Source organism: Thunnus maccoyii, chromosome 7 (genome assembly GCF_910596095.1).
Source record: "Thunnus maccoyii chromosome 7, fThuMac1.1, whole genome shotgun sequence".
Classification (NCBI taxonomy): Eukaryota; Metazoa; Chordata; class Actinopteri; order Scombriformes; family Scombridae; genus Thunnus; species Thunnus maccoyii.
In genome coordinates this window covers 4,933,175-4,952,895 of record NC_056539.1, presented here as the reverse complement: position 1 = coordinate 4,952,895, position 19,721 = coordinate 4,933,175, and the positions used below count along the sequence as shown (strand labels likewise).

The following is a 19,721-nucleotide window of genomic DNA, read 5'->3' as shown; positions in this document are numbered from 1 at the left end:
ACTCCCAAGTCATCGCTGTGGTCACGGTGTGGTTTAAGGGATCTGCAACAGGAGTCAGTGTTTGAAAATCTATGACTTTAAAATGTAATTGTCCTTCACACACTTGCCAACAGAGCATGGACAGCTGGAGATGGCTTGACAATTTACATATTGAGAGATTGAATGTGCCATATAAACACTTGTACACATTTTATTATTCTCCCAAGGTGTGAATAGATTAGCAATATGGTGTGTGGGCTCATGTTTGTTTGTTTGTTAATATGTTAATTTCTTTCTGCTCTCTATTGATGTGGATAGAGATGTGGGTGTTCTAATATTTTCATCAACAATAACTGAAAATTATAGAATGCTCAAAAGGTTGAAATCCTTTTTTTTTTTTAATCATCTTTAACCATGTTATTCATTGAATTACTCAGTACTTTCATTAGCACGAGTACAAAGATCAAACAAACAGTTTTCAAGCTAATAATGTGTTTCAATGTTGTGTTAAATCATCCTTAATGATTTCAGTGTCTCCCTACACTTACACTCAGCTGTACTCTTCTGTTTTTGTGACCTCAAAAAATTAAAATCCCTAATGTCGTGTGCAAGAATCTGATTCAGATCAAGTTTTATAACTTAATGACTAATGTGTCTGTATTATGAAGAACTTTCGAATAATAAGAAAATATCAAATTCGAAACACTAAAAAAAATTAAGATATTCCTGATAGGTCTTCATTTTGACAAAATGATATTCTAAATGTAGATTTCAGAGAAAAGATTATTTTAATTCAACCACTTTTGCAATCATATTTGATTCAGCCTGATTTGCTTTCCACTCAGATCTGCTTCTGTAGCTTGATCTGTGTCTCTCTTTATGTTTTTAATAATACAAAAGTATTGGGATTTTATATAAGGCCACATCGTTAAGGAAGAGAAAAATACAGTGTTAAACTAGTTTTAGAAATTATCTAGAACATTTTCACCTGTACAAATGGATTTCTGTAAATGTTTCAAAAGTTGCAGTTCTGTAGCCAGGATTTAACAAATCCTGACATTTTTGTGCATATGTTCTGCCTGATTTGATTAGAAAAAACATGGTAAAACAACCCAATTTCAAACATGGCATCTGTACACCACAAAAAAGGCCATTGATGCCACACAATCTGACATGCTGAATCAAATCATACATTAAAAAAATACATCAAATTAGTCACTGACATGATCCTGACAGACAACTTCAATGTGACCAGAACTGAACATGACATTTTGTAACAGGTTGCTACAACCCTCATATACTCCGAACTATAGAGGGGAAGACTTCAGTGTCCTCAAATATAGCTGGCTCAAAAAAGTCCTGCACAAATTACTTGCTCACACTTATGGAAACAGTTGTTTCTCTTCCATCAACATGAATATGAAATAATGCAAGGAACTGGACATGACATGGCATGGGAAAGGGCTAGAAAATTCATCTGAATTCAATCACAGTTTTGCAAGTCACAAGTAAGACCTTTTCCACTATAAGCCGGCTAAATTCGTAAATGTATCTTTTTCTAAGAATAAAACAACATTTTTCCAAAATGTCCTTCAGAGTGTATAAATCTGATAATACTGGCTTGGTGTTGTGGTGTGTACAGGGAAAAGGGACCTTTGTAGAAATGCGTCATATTGGTGACAAAACCAATGGTGGCAGTAGTGCAGCATTTTATTGTTGCTACATTGTCATTTCATTGGAAAAGAAAGAAGAACCACAACACAACATTGTCTACTTTGATAGCTTGTTTAGATTTAAATGTAGCTATCTGTAGCTATCTACTACCTTTCTCTCGCTGAAACTGTTGCAATCTGCTTGCAGTACACAAAATGTCAGGAAGCAGGCATGAGAATAGAAATAGTATACTGTTTCTCCTTTGCTGGTTTTCTATGGCTGACTTGCTTGTCTGCTCTCTGGGCATGCACAGTAGGAGAAGAATTGCCCATTTTTGGCGTTTTAGTGTAGATGGAGGTATTTGCAGAAACAAGCTGAAACGCTTGCCATGGACACGTGTTGTCTTCGTACGAAAATGGTGTTTTAGACTTTAGCCGGCTTATTGTAGATGTAGCCTCAAGTCTTTGAAGTCTGAGCCAAGACTAACAATTCCCCAGTGAAGTCTTAAACTTTATGTTTCGAGGACTAAGTCATCATGGAATTGGGAACAGCAGCAGTTAGGCTATTTTTTTTTAATTTTTAGACATTGCTTACTTTTTATTGATGACAAAAGACAACATTTATGGCTACCAAATCTTTGATATGTCTCACATTATTGCCTAGCTGACTGTGTTGAATGTTTATATTTGAATGTGATAATCCTAGGTATTATCTTTTATCAGACTGTAAGTCTTTCCTTCCTGCTCTTGCATGATCGGCAGCTATCGGGTTGATTTAAAATATGCGTGATTCTCTGTACACTTTTTAAAAACATAATTTTTAATGTTTGGGCTTGGACAGGATATGAAGTCATTCTAAGTGAAAAGGCTAAAGTCCAAGTGAAGTCATGAGTCATTAGTATTAGAGTCAGAGTCAAGTTGCAAGTCTTCTTTGATCAATTCATCGAGCTCCTCCTGAAGAGGGAAGAGCAAGAGGTAACCACCATGGCTGACCACTATGGCACCAAGGCTATCTATCTTATGATTAACAAACATATAAAAGTTAGGTATTGTATGGAGATGATGAAAGTGAGTGTGAGGGTAGGGATGACAGAGGAGATGGGAGGATGGTGTATTGAGGGGCTGCAGGGTGAGGAGGGTGCATAATGACAGCTAAAGAGCTTTTCTGTTGGGCATTAAGCAGAGAGCTTAGTTTGCTGTATAAGAGCAGGATCAGCACTCACATACAGCCAGCAAACCAGAGGTTTGTCTCTGTTCTGCTCATCTTGCACTCATGTGAATGGCTCAGTGTGTATTTGCCTGCATGTGTGAGTGTGTTTGTGGTGCATGGGGCAAGTGCAGCTGTTTCTAAAGGACCAGTCAACAGGGCAGTTGCAGTTTGACAGGTTTTACCAACCAAGTGTGAAACAATATGAAGCAGTACAATATAACAAAACAGCATCAATGATACAAGATATACAACTTATACTCTGAATATTAATGCTCTCTAATACTCTACATGTACAACTTAAAGTGAGACTGTGTAACTTTAGAAGGAAAAATAATAAGTCTCCCTCTTACAAATGAAAAAATATAAGCATTAAAATGCACCTTCTCTAAATTAAGTATACTCATGAGTTTGGCTTCTACAGCTGATTATGTAGAATGGATACAGAGAACTTTTTGTTATGTGTGTCATATTACAAAATGTGACACATGCCCTTTAAAACAAGACTGTGTAACTTTTGCTAAACAGTGACTACTTTGGCTACAAGTGACAGCCACAGGTAAATGCAGTGTAACAGCAGCACAGTTAGGAAAGAGTCAAGTTAGTGACCTGACTCAGTAATGTTAGTGACAAAGCAATATGTATCTTAGGTTTTCTAACATTACCTAGCATTAGTCACCATAAGCTACTTTATTATATCTACTTTTGACTTGAGCAAGAATGTGTTCTATTGCTTTTTAAATCAACTTTTCATTTGTAAAAGGAAGAATGAATGGTTTTTTAAAGTTAATAAGTAAAAGTTACGTAGTCTTTGCTTTTAAGAATTTCTTTTGGATGCTTTAGGGATGGTCATATTGGTCATTCAGTTTGTCCACCACTTTGCTCTATAAAATTTTGAACATAAATGAATGGTCCCCAAAGGATAATTCCACATGACTTTGGTCATCACCTGACTGGTTCAGGTTCAGGGTAAAAGGCCAACAACTACAGTACTGAATGGATAACATGAAATTTGGTACAAACATTCATGTTTCCACACAATTAATTGAATTACTTTGGTGATCCCATGACATTTCATTTAGCGTCATCATCATGGGAAATTTTTATTTTGCCCGACACAACATGTATATTGATTAATGATATTTCCACTAATCTCAGCTGGCATAGCACCACTACGCATATGTGCAGCCTCACAGAGCCGTTAGCATGGATGTTGACTCTTCTGTAGGCAGTGGTGGGCTGGCTTAAGTTAGACCACTGATACTGATGCTGCTGCTTATGTAATCTGTGCTATAAATCTCCATCAGACTTGATATATCCCTAGCAGCACCATAAACAGAGGTGACTTTTTCAGGTATTCAGTCTACAGAGGTATAAAGATGATCAACCACAGCATGACATTATGGGAAAAAGTAGTGGAAGCTAGGCTGAGAGGAGAGGTGATGATTATGAGCAGCAGCATGGTTTCATGCCAGGAAAGAGCACTTCAGATGTAATGTTTTCTTTGACAATGTTGATGGCAGAAGTATAGAGTGGGTTGTTGCATTGTGTATTTGTGGATTTAGAGAAAGCACATGACAGGGTGCCGAGAGAGGAGGTGTGGTGTTGTATTAGGAATTCGGGAGTGGCAGAAGTATGTAAAATTGGTGCAGGACATGTATGATGGCAGTGTGACAGCAGTGAGGTATGCAGTTGGAGTGATGGATGGGTTCAAGGTGGAGGTGGGATTACATCAAGGATGAGCTCTGAGCCCTTTCTTGTTTGCAATAGTGATGGATAGGTTGACTGACGACATCAGACAGGAGTCTCTGGGACTATGATGTTCACGGATGACATTGTGATCTGTAGTGAGAGTAGGGAGCAGGTTGAGGAGTGCCTGGAGAGGTGATGGTATACACTGGAGAGAAGAGGAATGAAAGTCAATAGGAGCAAGACAGAATACATGTGCATGAATGGGAGGGAAGACAGAAGAATAGTGAGGATGCAAGGAGTAGAGGTGGTGAAGGTGGATGAGTTTAAAGGTCCCATGAAATGAAAAAAACATTTTCCCAGTTTTAATCCTGTGTCCCTTTGATATTTTTTCATCTATCTCTTGTTATATGCCAAATCTATGTCAAAAAATCAGTATCAGAGTATTTATACATCAAACTCCCTGTCTCCCTCCCTGTCTTTTCTCCACCTGTAGTGGCTCATCCTGCACAAACAAAAGTTTCAAAAGTTCATCTAATCAAATGTGACTTTGGGCAAGTAGCTACTCACACTCGTCATTTAAAAGCACACTTCATCATTTTTGGGTCATAGTTGCTAACAGAGCAATATGGAGAGAGATAGGAAGAGATTTGGTTTGGATATAAGTGGACTTTGTTTTCATTGCCATAGCAATGTGGCTGTGGTCTAATTTCTAATTAATTCATCTCTCCCTTGTCCTCCTCCTGATCTAACAACAGGAGAGGAAGGTGCGTGTGGAGCCAACAGTCCTCTGTAGCTCTGTTTCTCTCTGCAGCTCCATTTTGCTCTAAACTCTAAGCCCTGCCCACTTTTTAGCAGTCCAATTAAACGCGAAGGATTTGATTTAAATCCCTCTTGTAACTGTACACCGCTCAAATCTTCCGTTTCACTGGGAAATATATCACAGTACAGAAGCTAAAGATGCTCTAATTTCCGTTTCATGGGGCCTTTAAATACTTAGGGTCAACTGTTCAAAGTAACGAGGAGTGCAGAAGAGAGGTGAAGAAGAGAGTGCAGGCAGGGTGGTGAAGGACGTCATACAGCTGGTTTCAATGCAATAGTGGTTTGACATCAGTTTCCTCTGACCTCAACTGCTTTTTGCCAACAAGAAAACAACTACTCCATCTACCAAAAATACTGCAGTCCTCCATTGTGTAATTTGCCTTTCCAATTTCTTTCCAGAAATTTGACAAAATATTGCTCTCTAGCTCCATGACAACTGAGCAAACCAGAGATCTGGAGCTGCAGAGATTTTTTTCTCTCTGTGGCTGGTTGGGGGCTTAATTATTTACTGGTGGAGCTATGAAATATGAAATAAATACATTAATAAACAAGGTTATGATTGAAAGTATGGTACTTGAAAATCAAAAAATTGCATCTTTAGTGACAGAATATTCCAGCCAGGAGTAGCAGTCCTAAATTAAGTTTCTTTGCTGGTTGTTTTGTGGGGACTTTTCAATCCGCAAACAGCAGTGCCAAGAGTAAGTAGCACTAGAGGAGCAACTGTAGTCTGTCACAGGTGGTCTCACCCCACTCTTTCTGTGTTGATGTCTTCCACCACTTTGCTCATTTTCACTAGTTTCTGCTTCCTCTTGATCAGGTTGTTTGGCGCTCTTGGACCAGACCAGCTGGAGAATGGGATAGATACAGTAGCAGCCAAAAAAAGGAAATCATTGGATTTGGCGCAAACTCAATCCACTGATAAAGACTTTGAGACATGGTTACAAGTTTAGAAAAAAGCCAGTAGGTAGACCATGTTTGACAGGGAAAAATGGCGATGATGAGTATTGGGAGGAATTGTGATCACTGCTTACACTAAACACACCTCAGAGCTGCGACTAGTTCAACATTAAAATACGAAATGCAACCAATGGACAGCCTGTAGACTGGTCATGTTTAGCTGAGCATTCATTCATTCACTGCAGATCTGTCTCTCTCTCCGGCCTCAAACCTTTAAGTCAGTTTACAATGACTGATATGTCAAAATCATTAAAGTTCTTCCACAGCACACAGCAGGGTCCCTGGTTGACAAATAAGGCTCAGCTGGTTGGTGACAGGATGTCATTGTACACCAAAAACACCAAAGTTCAAGCTCACCTGACAGATGCACCTCAACAATGTTCATACATTGTTGATAACTGTGCTCTGACCTTGAGCACATAAGATTTTGTCCTTTGAGACTGATAAGAATTTTGATTCAAAGTGCCCTTGGTGTAGGTGTAAATTCTGCAAACAAGCCTCACACCTACACATAGCTTGACTGCTAGCATGAGCCAAAATTAAAGCATAGCCTTCAATTATTTATCCTATATTGAAAGGTACACTATGCAGGATTTTACTTTAAAAAAAAACCAATATATAGACTCATACCAAAGTAACCCCTCTCAATCATCACTTATGACCCACTAAAAGTGTGTGGCAGTGCAGAGACTTTGCCCTCTGCCTGTATTTTCTTATTATTTTGCTGGGTTCAGGATGCTTCTGGGCGTCAACCTTTGGGCAGTGAGTGTGTAGACCCCAGCCAATAACAGCGTTCAGTGTGTGAAGTCAGGACTCGTAGCGTAGTGACCAGGTTACATCACTATCTCCATCTCTCTCCTCTGCTCTGCTCTCTGTCTCTGTGTCTTGGATGTATAAGGAGCTGCAGGTCTGTGTGTCTGCTTGACTGAGAGTGGGGCTAAGCTACACACATACAGATCAGAGAGGCCACAGCAGATAGGATGAAGCTCTGCATTCACACAATGCAATGCAATGCTGCACCTTCCTGCTGGGCTGTGTGGAGGTGTGAGCGTGTTTATTTGTGCTTTAGAACATAACCGCCATAAAACTAAAAAAAAACTTTTATTTATCCGATTCAACACTTTGTTCTTGCCAGTGCCACTTTCTCTTCATTCACTCTAGAGCTTGCTCGACCACCACTGCTCTCTCTCTCTCTCTGTCTCTCTCTTTCTCTCTCTCTCTTACTCTGCCCTCAGCTCAGTCTAATGGAGCCGGGGAGAAGGGGCCAACTTTGAATTCTGTATTTACAAACACCAACTGACAAATCCTGCATAGCATACCTTTAAGATAAGATAGAAATGTATTAATTACAAAGGATTTTATAAGAATACTGAGTGAATTCAACTTGTTTGCCTCATTGCTCTCTTTGAAATGCGTATGAGATGTATTCAACTATAAATATTGCCATTAGAAAACTTCAGCCCAGAGAATCTCCATCACCATTAGTGCTTTTAGAGAAACCGTAGTGGAGGTAGAATGGGTTTGCTAATGCCTGCCAGTCTCATGCAGCCTAAGTTCAAATGATAGTACAAACATAGCACAAGCAAATCTATTATGGTTGCTGAAGGACAAAATAGATGCAGTTTTCAATGGAAAACATCACACATCTCATAATTTAGACACTCTTGTTCTCTTGTTAGCTCTGCTGTTGTGCATGGCAGGAATGTTCTATGTAAGGTACATAGATACAACAGAAAAACTTTCCTCTTCAGCAGATGAATGTGGAAACAGCTTTCTAGGGTTAAACTCTGCACATACATCATTCTGCACAGTGAAGCTCAAACATCCAACTGAAGTAACAATAAGTAAAAAACATTTTTGAGTGGATGGGGACTTTAAAAAAGGCTCAGTTATCCTCTCCCTGTTAGTAACACACATCTAGGAAAGCCATCTCCACTGTAAACCTTGTGCTCACAGTTATCGCAGCTCTCTGTCACAGTGGATGAAAGAACTCGAACACACCAACTGAGTGGCACTGGTCTCCTATTACTTGGATGTTACTTCAGTTCTCTAAGTATGTGCGTTGCTCTATATCACAAAGTAAATGAAAGTATGTAAACACTGATGATCACATATGATAAATGTGTTGTGGTGTCATTATCAACAGGTGAAATCTGATGATAAGTGTAAATCAAAACCTACACTGTACGTATCTATGGCAGGACTGCAATAGGCTTTCATTGTGTCATATATAAATACAGCTACTTTAAGTTTAAATTATCTGAAAGCCATAATAACACCAGTGTCTCCCCAATCTTTTATTATTCCTCTGTCGTTGTAGGTTAAAGGGTGTCTATGAAGAGAAGCAGCTATCTTTGTACTGTATGGAGTAAAGAAATCCTTTCTTGGTACCATCATTCATGTTTCATTTTGTTTTTTTAGGTATTAGAAGTTTAAATGCTAATAATACTACTATGTTCACAAGTTAAATTATGTTAATATTGCTTAGAAACACTGGAAAAAAATCTTTTTACACTATCTACTGTGTATTTTAGGAGTGGGTGAAAAAGCGAATCACACAGTAGAGGTCATAATTCCTATCTTCAGTGGCTCTGAATGAATTCACAAATGGCAAAAATTGTAACCACAAGGGCAGTGCAGCACATGGATAGCGTACACAGCATGTACACGCTGGAGTTATCTTGTAGTTCATCTTCACAAAAGGCAAGTGTCTGGGCACATTGGATTTAATTGCTTAGTAATAAGCTTTGTGAGACAAAGGTGAAGTATTTTATCAATACTTTGAACTCCATCAACTAGAGACTAACATTAGCAAAGTGTAGCACTTAACTCTAGCACTAGCAAATGAAACCGGATGACCAACACACACTGCAACACTTTAAAAAACTTCAACCGACATGAAAATAACTCGATCCACAGTCTGTTTCATTTCTAAAGCCCTGCACCCCCATACAGTGTTTAAACAAGGATGGCTTTTCCCAGTACTAGAGATGCAGCAGAGACGCAGCTGGAGACAGACTTTTTTTCCATTTATTCAAACACACACACGCATGCACACTTCTGTCTTTACAAAAGAACAATAAACCAGTGACAGTCAGTAAATTACTCTCTGATTTCATTCAGTCTCAAACAGGTAGGCTGTAATTAATGTACTTTACTTTTTCTCAGATTGTTACACCAAGAATTTGATGTCATTTGTTCTCTCACAGTCTACTAAATCCAGTAGTGTATATAGAAATTACTGTTCTCCTCTTGTAATCAGACTCTTTCTGTATTTTGGGCTTAAAGGTTAGAGGAGCAAGCTTATGACTGGAGGAAGATCAGCACTTGCTCATGTCTCAATACTACCACTGAGGTGCCCTTATTACATTTCAGTATTCAATCATACAGTTCAGTTATTCATTATGGCCATGAATTGATATCTTGTTATTGTTTTACTCACTTCACACATCTGTCACATTCTTTGTCCTTTTAACTGTGAAATTTGCTGCTGATGGTGTGATTCTGCAGATCTTCCTAATACTATAATCCAGACTTATGTCATAGATTTATCCATACATTTCTACTCAGTGTGTTCTTGTGTGTTTACGTAAGTTTGAATTACTTCCATTTTAAATTACATTTCCTTTTTTTATTAGAGGGTAATCCTTTAACTTTTGCTATTGCAGTGGTCTAATTTCTCCTCAGCGAGGAGTCATGTCTGATCTTATCTCACCTTACTAATGCTGTACATGCACTTACACACACCAGCACACACACTCAGACAGATTGCCTGTACTACAAGGTCTTGACTCTAAACCACCAGGGACTCTGCGTCTTTATTGTGTAATTTCTGTTCACTTTTTCTATGTTTTTTACTGTGTACTTTATTACACATTCTGTATTTCTTCGTATTTCTTTGTGGCATCATGCTCATGTAAAGCACTTTGTGACGATTGTATGTGAAAGGCGCTATATAAATAAATTTTACTTATTTACTTACTTACTATTGTGTGAAAACTGAAAGGTCTGTACCTCCTGTGTACCTTGTAAGGCGTCACACTGACATGCACTCTTATTTGATGTACAATTAGATAAAGCATTTGTTTGATTGGATTGTAATCCTCCATTGTGAGACTAAAGGAGCCACAGGCTATTTTTAGGCCTATTTAAGAATATGACAGCGCTTTAGTCAGAGGGGTAATGGAAAAGAAAAGGCTGCATTTTGTTTATGGGGCCCCTTCGTAAAGCTGCTCGGTGGTTGTATTTAGAGTGATGTGCTGAAGCTGCGTTAGTGTATTTACTGTAAGCTTGTGGGCTTGTTTTTAGCCTGGATTTGTGTATGGATGTTTTCTACCTATCAATCAAAAGTACCAACAACCACTAACACCCCACATCTTACTGCATGTCACACCAATTCAAAGCCATGCATACTTCTGTAGGTTGAGGGTGTTAACAGGGGCGGATCTAGAGAAATATACATGGGGTGGCAAGAGGGTGGCATGGAGACTTTAAGGGGTGGACATACATATATGCTGATTGAATCACAAACAATCACATATATCAATATTTGCTTGTAAAAGCCCCCAAATAGAGATATTTAAAAATTTAAAAACATTAAATTACTGTGGCACATGAGTAAAGCATTGAATAGAAATATCTAACGGTGGTATTAGAAATCAATAAATTGTTTTATTTCCAAATCTAAAGACATTTTTCCAAATACATGTCTTTTTTCATTGCACATAGGCCTATCACTTAGCATAGGTACATACATAGATAGATTGATAGATTGATAGATAGATAGAGATATTTCTATATATACACAAAATCATTTCATTTGTCTTTATGATTTTGGATGTTCCAAAACTAAAATCGATAAAAGGACAAGGACAAAACAAATAAAATTGAGAGACTGAAACTTAGGACCACCTTTAATCTCTACAGCCTAAAAAACAAGCCAAAGCATGGCTGAAACCCACTGAATGATGTATACAAAATGTACTTGCTGACTTGCCTTGCCACAAAATACTGTCTTTTGCACTATTAGACCAGCAGGGGCCACCAAATCTATGCAAAGACTGCTGCAAAAGGTATGTTAAATAACAAGCAAGTCTCATTTGTAATTGTCAGGCAATTGTAGAAATAATATGAGTAATCCCTGTTAGCTGTCAATCATAAGTCCAACTTGAGTGCAATAATCAGTTAATTCACAATGGGACATTCACATTCAGGTTCTATTCCCTTCTTCCACAGCTATAGTATATCAAAATGTGACTCCACTATACACAACTATGAGGTACACTAACTGAATGTCAAAACAGTTTAGGACAACCAGATTGTCCAAAACTGGAGTGGCAAGGCATTTTTTAGGGGTGGCAGTTGCCACCCCACACCACCCCAGTAGATCTGCTCCTGGGCGTTAAGTGCAAGGGTGAATGGACCTCTTTGCTCATCTGTTGCAATTGTGCCTCCTGAATGTAGCTACTATAAGCCAACAAGAGGAAATATCTGATCCTTTGAATTTTTCTTTTGAAACTGATGACAGACAAAAGTCAAATTACTCAAAGAGAACATTTTAAATGTAAATAGAGGAATTAACACTTTGAGGTATGCAAAAAAAACAACACATTTATGAAATATTAATGTTGGTAGTGTGTCAACTCTTTAAAATAAATGTTGGGGCTTTATTAACCTTTATTAGACAGCACCAGTAGAAACATTTAAAAAGTTGGTTTACAGGTGTTGGGGAGTACTACCACATATGTGAAAAAAATTATATAGAGCCTCTTGTGTCTCCACAGGAAGCTGTGTGAAGTCAGATAAATTGCCTCAAGTGATGTCACTGGAGGCAATGTCAGTTGGGGTGAAGACTGAAAATGAAAAGAATCGGGGGGGGGGGGGGGGGGGGGGGGGGGAGTTAGAAAGAAATGAGGTTACTAGTCGTCTGTAGCCTGCTCCTCATCTGTGCTTGAGGCTAGCGGATCGAGGCTACATTAGCTGCTACTAGCATAACACACCAGAATCTCTGACCAAACTGTCAGTGGTTGAGTGGCATTGTGGTTAAAGTAGGTGTGTAGGTTTTGACAACGAAGTAGAATACATAGATTAAAAAGATGCTATCTATGGTTCTGCTGCTTCAATTTTGATTTATTTATTTTTTACCATATTGTTCATCATTAGTCTGACAATGTTACAGGGGTGTAATGCTAATTCTGTGAGTAAAATTTCCCTTGTGTATGAAAAAATTCTTGTTTCACACTATCTGACACTATCACATTTTGTATCCACTTGTTCCAACTCTTTGACGCTATATGATGTTTACACTAAATTTTTAAAAAAATCAAACCTAATAATCCATGTTTCTCATGGTTGCATAATTAGGTCAAAATATTCTACATGTCATATGCATTGCTTTAGATACATTGTCCCAGTAGCCAGTATCATATATTTGGTATCTTTGGAAACTTTGGGATCCCCACTAGAATTTAAAATAAAGTTATGAAGGTCTAAACAACATTTGGTGGCACAGTGTGGGTTTGTGATGACTGGCCCACCAGCATATTGTTGCCTGTTAGGGGTTTAACCTATTTACAACCAATCACACTTCCATTACTGTTGTAGTGTTTTAGACTTCTGTGTTTTCCCAAGCTTTCAAGCAGCTCTATTGCTTTTAATATATACGTATGTCACTGCAGTATGAAAGTCAACAAGCAGAAACTCAAAGCTTATTTGATTCAGGTTTGAGATTTGATTGTAATGAATTACAATGAACATCATTTCTGCTTCTATTGTAGTCAAAGGTGTGTTACTGCTGCTTGCAAGTGCAGGTTGATGTGGGAAGTCTGCCGTTTTACAATGCAACAATGACTTACTAGTAACCTATATAAATAGATCACACCTCCTCATGCCTTCTCTTGCTTTACCGCATTTTTATCCATGATTTCACATTGATAGTATGCCTTGTATCAGCATAACCTCTCTGGTTTTTAGTCAGTGTCTGCATCTTTTGACTATTTCATCCATACTTTACATTATTGTTGATCACTTTGGAATGCCTATAATTGTGTCTTTTACTTTTGAAGTGCTTTTCCTATCTTCCAGACAGGTCATTATGGTCTGAGAATCTAATTTTAGAAATTTAAAACTTGAAAGAAGTCATGCGTCACAGTGAACTTCATGTTGACTATCAGAGTCCTTGGGAAAATATTCTCTCCCAAACACCATCTTCTGCTCGCATGACGTCACAGTGGGTTAAGGGGGAGGAGACAGACTGACCTGCTCTGTGAGGCGCCGTGTCCTCAGGAAGAATCCCAAAAGACACCCAATGACCACAGCCAGCACCGACATGATGAGGAGTCCATTCTGTTTGCAGACATTCTTCACTCTCACCCACACTGCATCCAAAGCCACGGCCATTGTGAGTCACCTGTCCTTTCGTCCTATCAGTAACCCATAAATGTACCCAACCCCAAAGCCTAAAATCCAGGTGTGAGGATGAAAACACAGAAATGAAAGAAAAAAAACCTCCAGGATCACATGTGATGCTGTGTGAAATATCCAATCGTAGTATTTTTATAGCACCTTTGGGCTCAGCATCCCTCTCGTCCACTCACTGCAGCAATCTGCACTAAGCTAGGAAGATCCTCTCACTTTCCAGGCATCCCCTCCCACCCTGCTCCACCCATCAGCGGGCCTGTGTGTGCTGTGATCCACCACCACCGCCAGGGGGATGGAACAGCTGGTAACCCTCGGGGTTAACATCAACAATCCTGTTAGAGTGCTACTGTATTAAACAGGTCTGAGGCTGGATTAAAGATCCATGAACAATTTGACAAAGGTTAGCAGAGCGGAGCAACCTCACAAGCTTTCTGAACCTGGTACACTGATAGAAAACAGAAGGAGGTCTGTGTGAGGTTTCTAAAAACATCTACAGTTTTATGGACAGCTTTCTGAAATACAAACATTTTATACTATAAGGGGTTCAATCACTAAGAGACTTTGACTATCATCTACATTATACATCAACATGACATCTGACTGTGTATATGTAATAATTGTTACTCCATGTAAAGCAGGGATACTTGAGCCTTGAAATTGCCGCTGTTTGTTTATTTGGATCTTTGTTGGCTTTTCTGCTACTCTTTCTCAGGTCCACTTAAGAATTTAACACAGACAAAATACAAGTTAGCACGACTCACCATAAATACACCAGTTAAATACAATGCCCAGGGTGCATTTCAGTAACACCAACAATCCCAGAGCTTAAGGAGTACGTATCATGTACATTTTCCTTGTACTGGCCCTTTATGCAGCCTGTCAGTTCAGCCTCTGTCTGAAAAAAGCTGCTTTAGCTCCTGTCTCTTTAAGGCCCCCCTCCCAGTGAACCCACTCTGATCTGATTGGTTAGCTTCCAGATACTGCATCGTAGTAAACTTCTGGTTGTTTGTCTGTTTTTCGTTCTTTACTCGAAATCGAAGCCTCTTAAATACATCTGCACATATTCAAACCTGAATCTGATCCGAAATATGAGAGCAGACAATGCAAACAACACATGGAACAACCATGTTTGTGAAAGCTGTTTGTGGGAATGTGAAAACAATTAGACGTCATCACCAAGAAGATGTAGAGGTAAAATTGCAAGTGAAGCACTCAGAGAAGGCTGAAACCTGGACTTTTGACTTGCAGGGAGCATTTGAATATAGACTTATAACATGATCCATTTATAATTGCGTGTGCTGCTAATAGTGAGCAGAAGTTAAACATTACACTGTTGTGAAAACTGTACAATTTAGCACTTAAATCGATTCACTTTCAGATTCTGGATTAAGATTCTATTCTATTCTGGATAAATCCAGCAACTACGGCACTGTGTTTCATTTACAACTACATCAACAAAGAGTTTTCAAATTGCTACACCTTTAATTTGTACCTCCAACTTCTTGTCCATAGCGAAACCGACAGAGGCTCATAAGTATTGCAGAATTGAATACCATCCAGCATGCCAAACAGATAGAGAAACCATTAAAGTTGAAAATGTTCAGACCGATGGCCATAATATAAACCTATCATTACATCATCTGGGAGACTCCTGTGTTTCTAATGGAGGTAGAATTTTTGAAGAAAATGAATGTCGCCCCTGACATCAGATTAAAAACTCTGATATACTGTGAAATACAGAGAGATTTATCTGGAGGTGATAGGCTTAATCAGCATTGTGTGATGTTGTTTGACAAGGGCTTGAATGTAGCAGATGTTCATTTATATGTAAAAGTTTTGCACTGCAGGTTTAATATTTAGTGCTCAATGGCATCTTTCCTTGGACTGTCCCTGCCCTGTAAGATCCACATCCTGTAAATTCCACATACCCAGGTTGTAAAGCTGGATTTCTGTTAAAAATCTGTAGTCTTTAAGCCCAAACCTCATGTGCTTGTCTCGAATTTGACAAAGCTCCTCCAGAGCCACAACAGACATTATACAGTACAGCTGTTGTCACAGGCTGAGTAGTACTCCTCATTACAAGCAAACAGTTGTGGCAAATTGGTAGTACAAGACATACATGATATGGATTCTAAAAGATGCAACACCACAAAACACACACAGACAAGCTCCGAAAGAAGAATTTTAATTATTAAAATATTATTATTAAACACAATAAACATTGACACCCTTATCCATCAGTTATACAATTACTTAATTATTATAATTGTATTAAATAAAAATAGAATAACAATCATCATCAATACTATTATTATCATTATTATATGATAGTCATATAAAATTGGAGTGGCTCATGCACTTGATAAAGATAGATCAGTGCTATTTTCATTCTAGCCATCCAAAAAAAGGCTGTCAAACTTGATGTGTCAAATTAAAGCAATTAACTATCTGAGGAGAGAAGCAGTACGGTCCACTGGGTTCTGGTTGGAGCCCAAAGAAAGACAGTTCGCTGCAGTTCATCAACTTTAATCCTGACGATGACAGCTATGATTTGGCTGCTGAACTTTCCCTAAATGAAAATAACTTTGTGTTGATAAAGGACAAACTATTTCATTTAAATGTGTCCCTTAGCTTTCCAAACCCATCCACTTCATGTAATATCTGTAATGTAATATGTCAATGCTGTATTTTAAATTATGAATAAACTCCGTAGTATTACCTACAGTACCACTGAATCTTTTAACTTCTCACAAGCTGTGCTAAGCAACGTCTGTCCCAAGACTGATTTTTCAAAAAGCAGATAAATCAAGTATGTAATTTAGTTTCATACAGAGGTGATAATCAACTAAATATTTTCATCTGCTCTAATTATTTATGATCATACAATCCCCCTGTCATCTTCACCATTGCAAAAGTTTTCTTCTTACAAGCTTAGGATGTAAGTTGATTTCTACAGACCTCTATTTTTCTAATTTAGTTTGTATTACATACAACCCTTCCTGAATATGTAAAATAAAAGAAAAATGCAATATTAATGTAAATGTAATCAAATTAAATGCATCGACATTGGCCTTGTCTGACTTTCCTGGAGATAGATGGTAATCTTTAGAGTTTTGGTTCTTGGCTTGCTTCTTTGCTCATTATTAAAATTCCAAACACGATGTCAAAATCATAGGCTGCAATGATGAATATTAAACTAGTGAAGATGTCTGACAGGGAGCAGGACCAAAGGCAAAACATGCCTTTAGATCTCCTTCTGTGCCTCTTAATGATGAAGTTGCTCTAGTCCATCTCTTACGTGGAGCTGTTCTTGTACGTCTCTGCCCTGTCTGAAAAAGAGAGAGAGACAGAGAGAGAAAGAGAGAGAGAGAGAGGGCCCTCCAACATTATACTAACACACGGACATCTGTACTTCAGAGCTTGAAGAACATGGTCCTCGTCAGCTGCTAATTTCAGACCATAATAAGCAACATCACTAGACATCAAAATATATATATATTTTTTTAAATGAAGCTTATAAATCACCACAGCCAAAACACTCCAGCCTGACTCCGAAAATAAAAATAAACTTTACCCTAAAATAACTGAATACTTGGGTTAATGGTCATGTGGAACAATGGTATTGTGGAACATATTCTAGTACACATGCAGTTTTTAATGATAACGGTGGCAGATTTACTTCTTGAAACCATGAATTTCAGACAGAGGTAGACAAAAGCAGGCTTCTCATTTCTGGCCATTGACAACAGTGGCTATCAGCTGTAGCTAGCTGTAATTGTCTGATTTAGTTTTTATCTAATTGGTGCTTATGTTATGTCCCATCAGTCATGACTCTTCTTCTAGTCTAGAAGTCTAGTCCAGGAACTCAGACCTTTTTGGTGGTGAAAAAAAACAACAAAACTTTTGCAATTTATATCATGCAGCAAACTGAAATGATAGTGAAGTAAAATCAAAGGCGTACAGAGCCTGCAGATATGTCCCAAACATCACAGACCTTATTGCATCCAAGGCAGAAGGGACCCAATGTCATACCACATTCATCTGATATAATAAACACCTCAAATCCATTAACCCATCTCTGTATGAGTACCCTCAGCTGATTGGGATGGTCACCCACCAATCCTTAACAAATGATCTCAATGCAAAAAGACATCTGAGAGAAGTTCTAAAAGAAACTTGCATTTAAACTTGAATAAAGAGTTCACCTAAACAGAACTGACAAGAAGGAACACTGAGAACATCAGTTGAATAATAACTTACCTCAACAAAATAGATAACAAGACTAGGTCAAAACCTAGTATATGGCTAGACCGTGTATGAAACGCTAGAGGAAACAAACAGATACAGGAAGTGGCAACATGTGGCGACCAAGTCTGCAGGAATTGCACCGGGCTTTGACTTAAGCCAATAGGCTCATTCGACATGAGCCAGGCCTGCGCAGAATTGATCACTGGCGATCACTGCACATTGCATGCTGGTTAGATTTGTGTCCGACCATGGATGTATAATGATTGGTGCTAGATTGGATCGGCCAGAGGGACGATTTGCAAAACTCTCACGAGATTTGTATACGTTGTGTTTTTATTGTGCACATTACCATAGCGCTAACTCTAACCTCAACCCTAACCGCACATGCGAGAGTTCATCCCTCCAGCTTATCCAACCTAGCATTTATCATGTATAATAAGATCCTATTATACATCCATGTGTCCAATTTAATTCCCAACTTGCTCTGACAATATGCACACGTGGGCAACAATAACTTCACAAGATCAAGGTGGCCACAGTTGTTGGAGCCAGGCGCCACAGCTGCTCTCCACCGACTGCCAGGATCAGAGCATGATGGGAAATGCCTGGCTGTCACCTGATCAAAGAGCTGATTGGCTCAGGTGTTGGATCAACAACATGATGTTTTATAGAAATTTTTCATATTTGTTTAAGTATAAAGATTTGGATTTTATTTATTAGTACTAAGAATTCAGACGTGTTGGTGACAACTTTTATCAGCCAAATAGACTTAAAACATTCAGTAACCAAATGTTACAGACACAGTATGTACATATATATTAAATCATTATTTCATTCTTCAGCATTATGAACTGAAATAACATAAAACTTTTCGTAACAAGTGTCAGTGTACAGATTCTCATCTGTACAGATGTGAAGCCCCAACAGTCTAAATATTTCTGCTTTTCCTTTCCTCTTGCATTTTGAGTAGCTTAGGTTTGATCTGTGTTTTACTTTATTTATTTATTTATTTGTGCACTACAAAGTACTATTTTTATACAATATCAAAAAAATTTGATATGTACAAGAAGACATTCACATATAGGTAACAAACCTTTACCTGTACATACTTAGCTAGTTATTCATTTAAAGTAAATAAACCTTTGCACAGGAGAGATAGGAAGCTAAAAGGTTATACAAAGACCTCTCCCAAAAACTAAAGACAAGATAAATTACATAGAAGGAAATAAACATTTCATTTTCTTTGAATTTCTTTATTTCGGGAATGAGATGTCAATGAGTTTGATTAGCTCGTTATGGTCGGTACTGGCAAGTAGTGGTCTGCTTGCTGTAGTGGATTAATTTCGATGTAAAATAATTTAAAATAGCCTCATACTGGAGATATCAGAATATCTGTGTGTTATATGTGTTGATTATCACAAAGTACCAGGTAATTTTGATAGGCTGTACTCTACCATACAGAACATCATTAAAACAATATTAGTGATTGAGTAGCCAAGTTTGAGTAGATTGATCTGATAATATTTTATTATGGGAATCAGATCTAACAGAATGTAAATATTTCTGTGACTTCCTGTAGCCTATAATCTTTGAAGGCTGCTGGAAACTGTTCGACTTGACTGCAGCTTTTTGTCACCTCCTCCTGCTGCTGCTGCCTGATACCATCTGCTTTCCAGGTGGGGTGCAGTTCTTCTCAAACGAGCCTAATTTGCCTAATTTGACATAGGGCCTTTCTCAGTACCAAGTAT

The 19,721-nt window shown here is 38.2% G+C and overlaps 1 protein-coding gene across 1 annotated transcript in view; it reads right to left on the bottom strand.

The window, feature by feature from the left end:
- Positions 1 to 13,704, bottom strand: part of slc1a7b (solute carrier family 1 member 7b) — a 43,773-nt gene extending 30,069 nt beyond the window's left edge. Inside the window, exon 1 of the mRNA XM_042416923.1 lies at positions 13,564 to 13,704. Within this exon, the coding sequence (XP_042272857.1) occupies positions 13,564 to 13,704 (141 nt within the window). The remainder of the gene's footprint in view (positions 1 to 13,563) is intronic.
- Between the last annotated feature and the right edge of the window lie 6,017 nt (positions 13,705 to 19,721).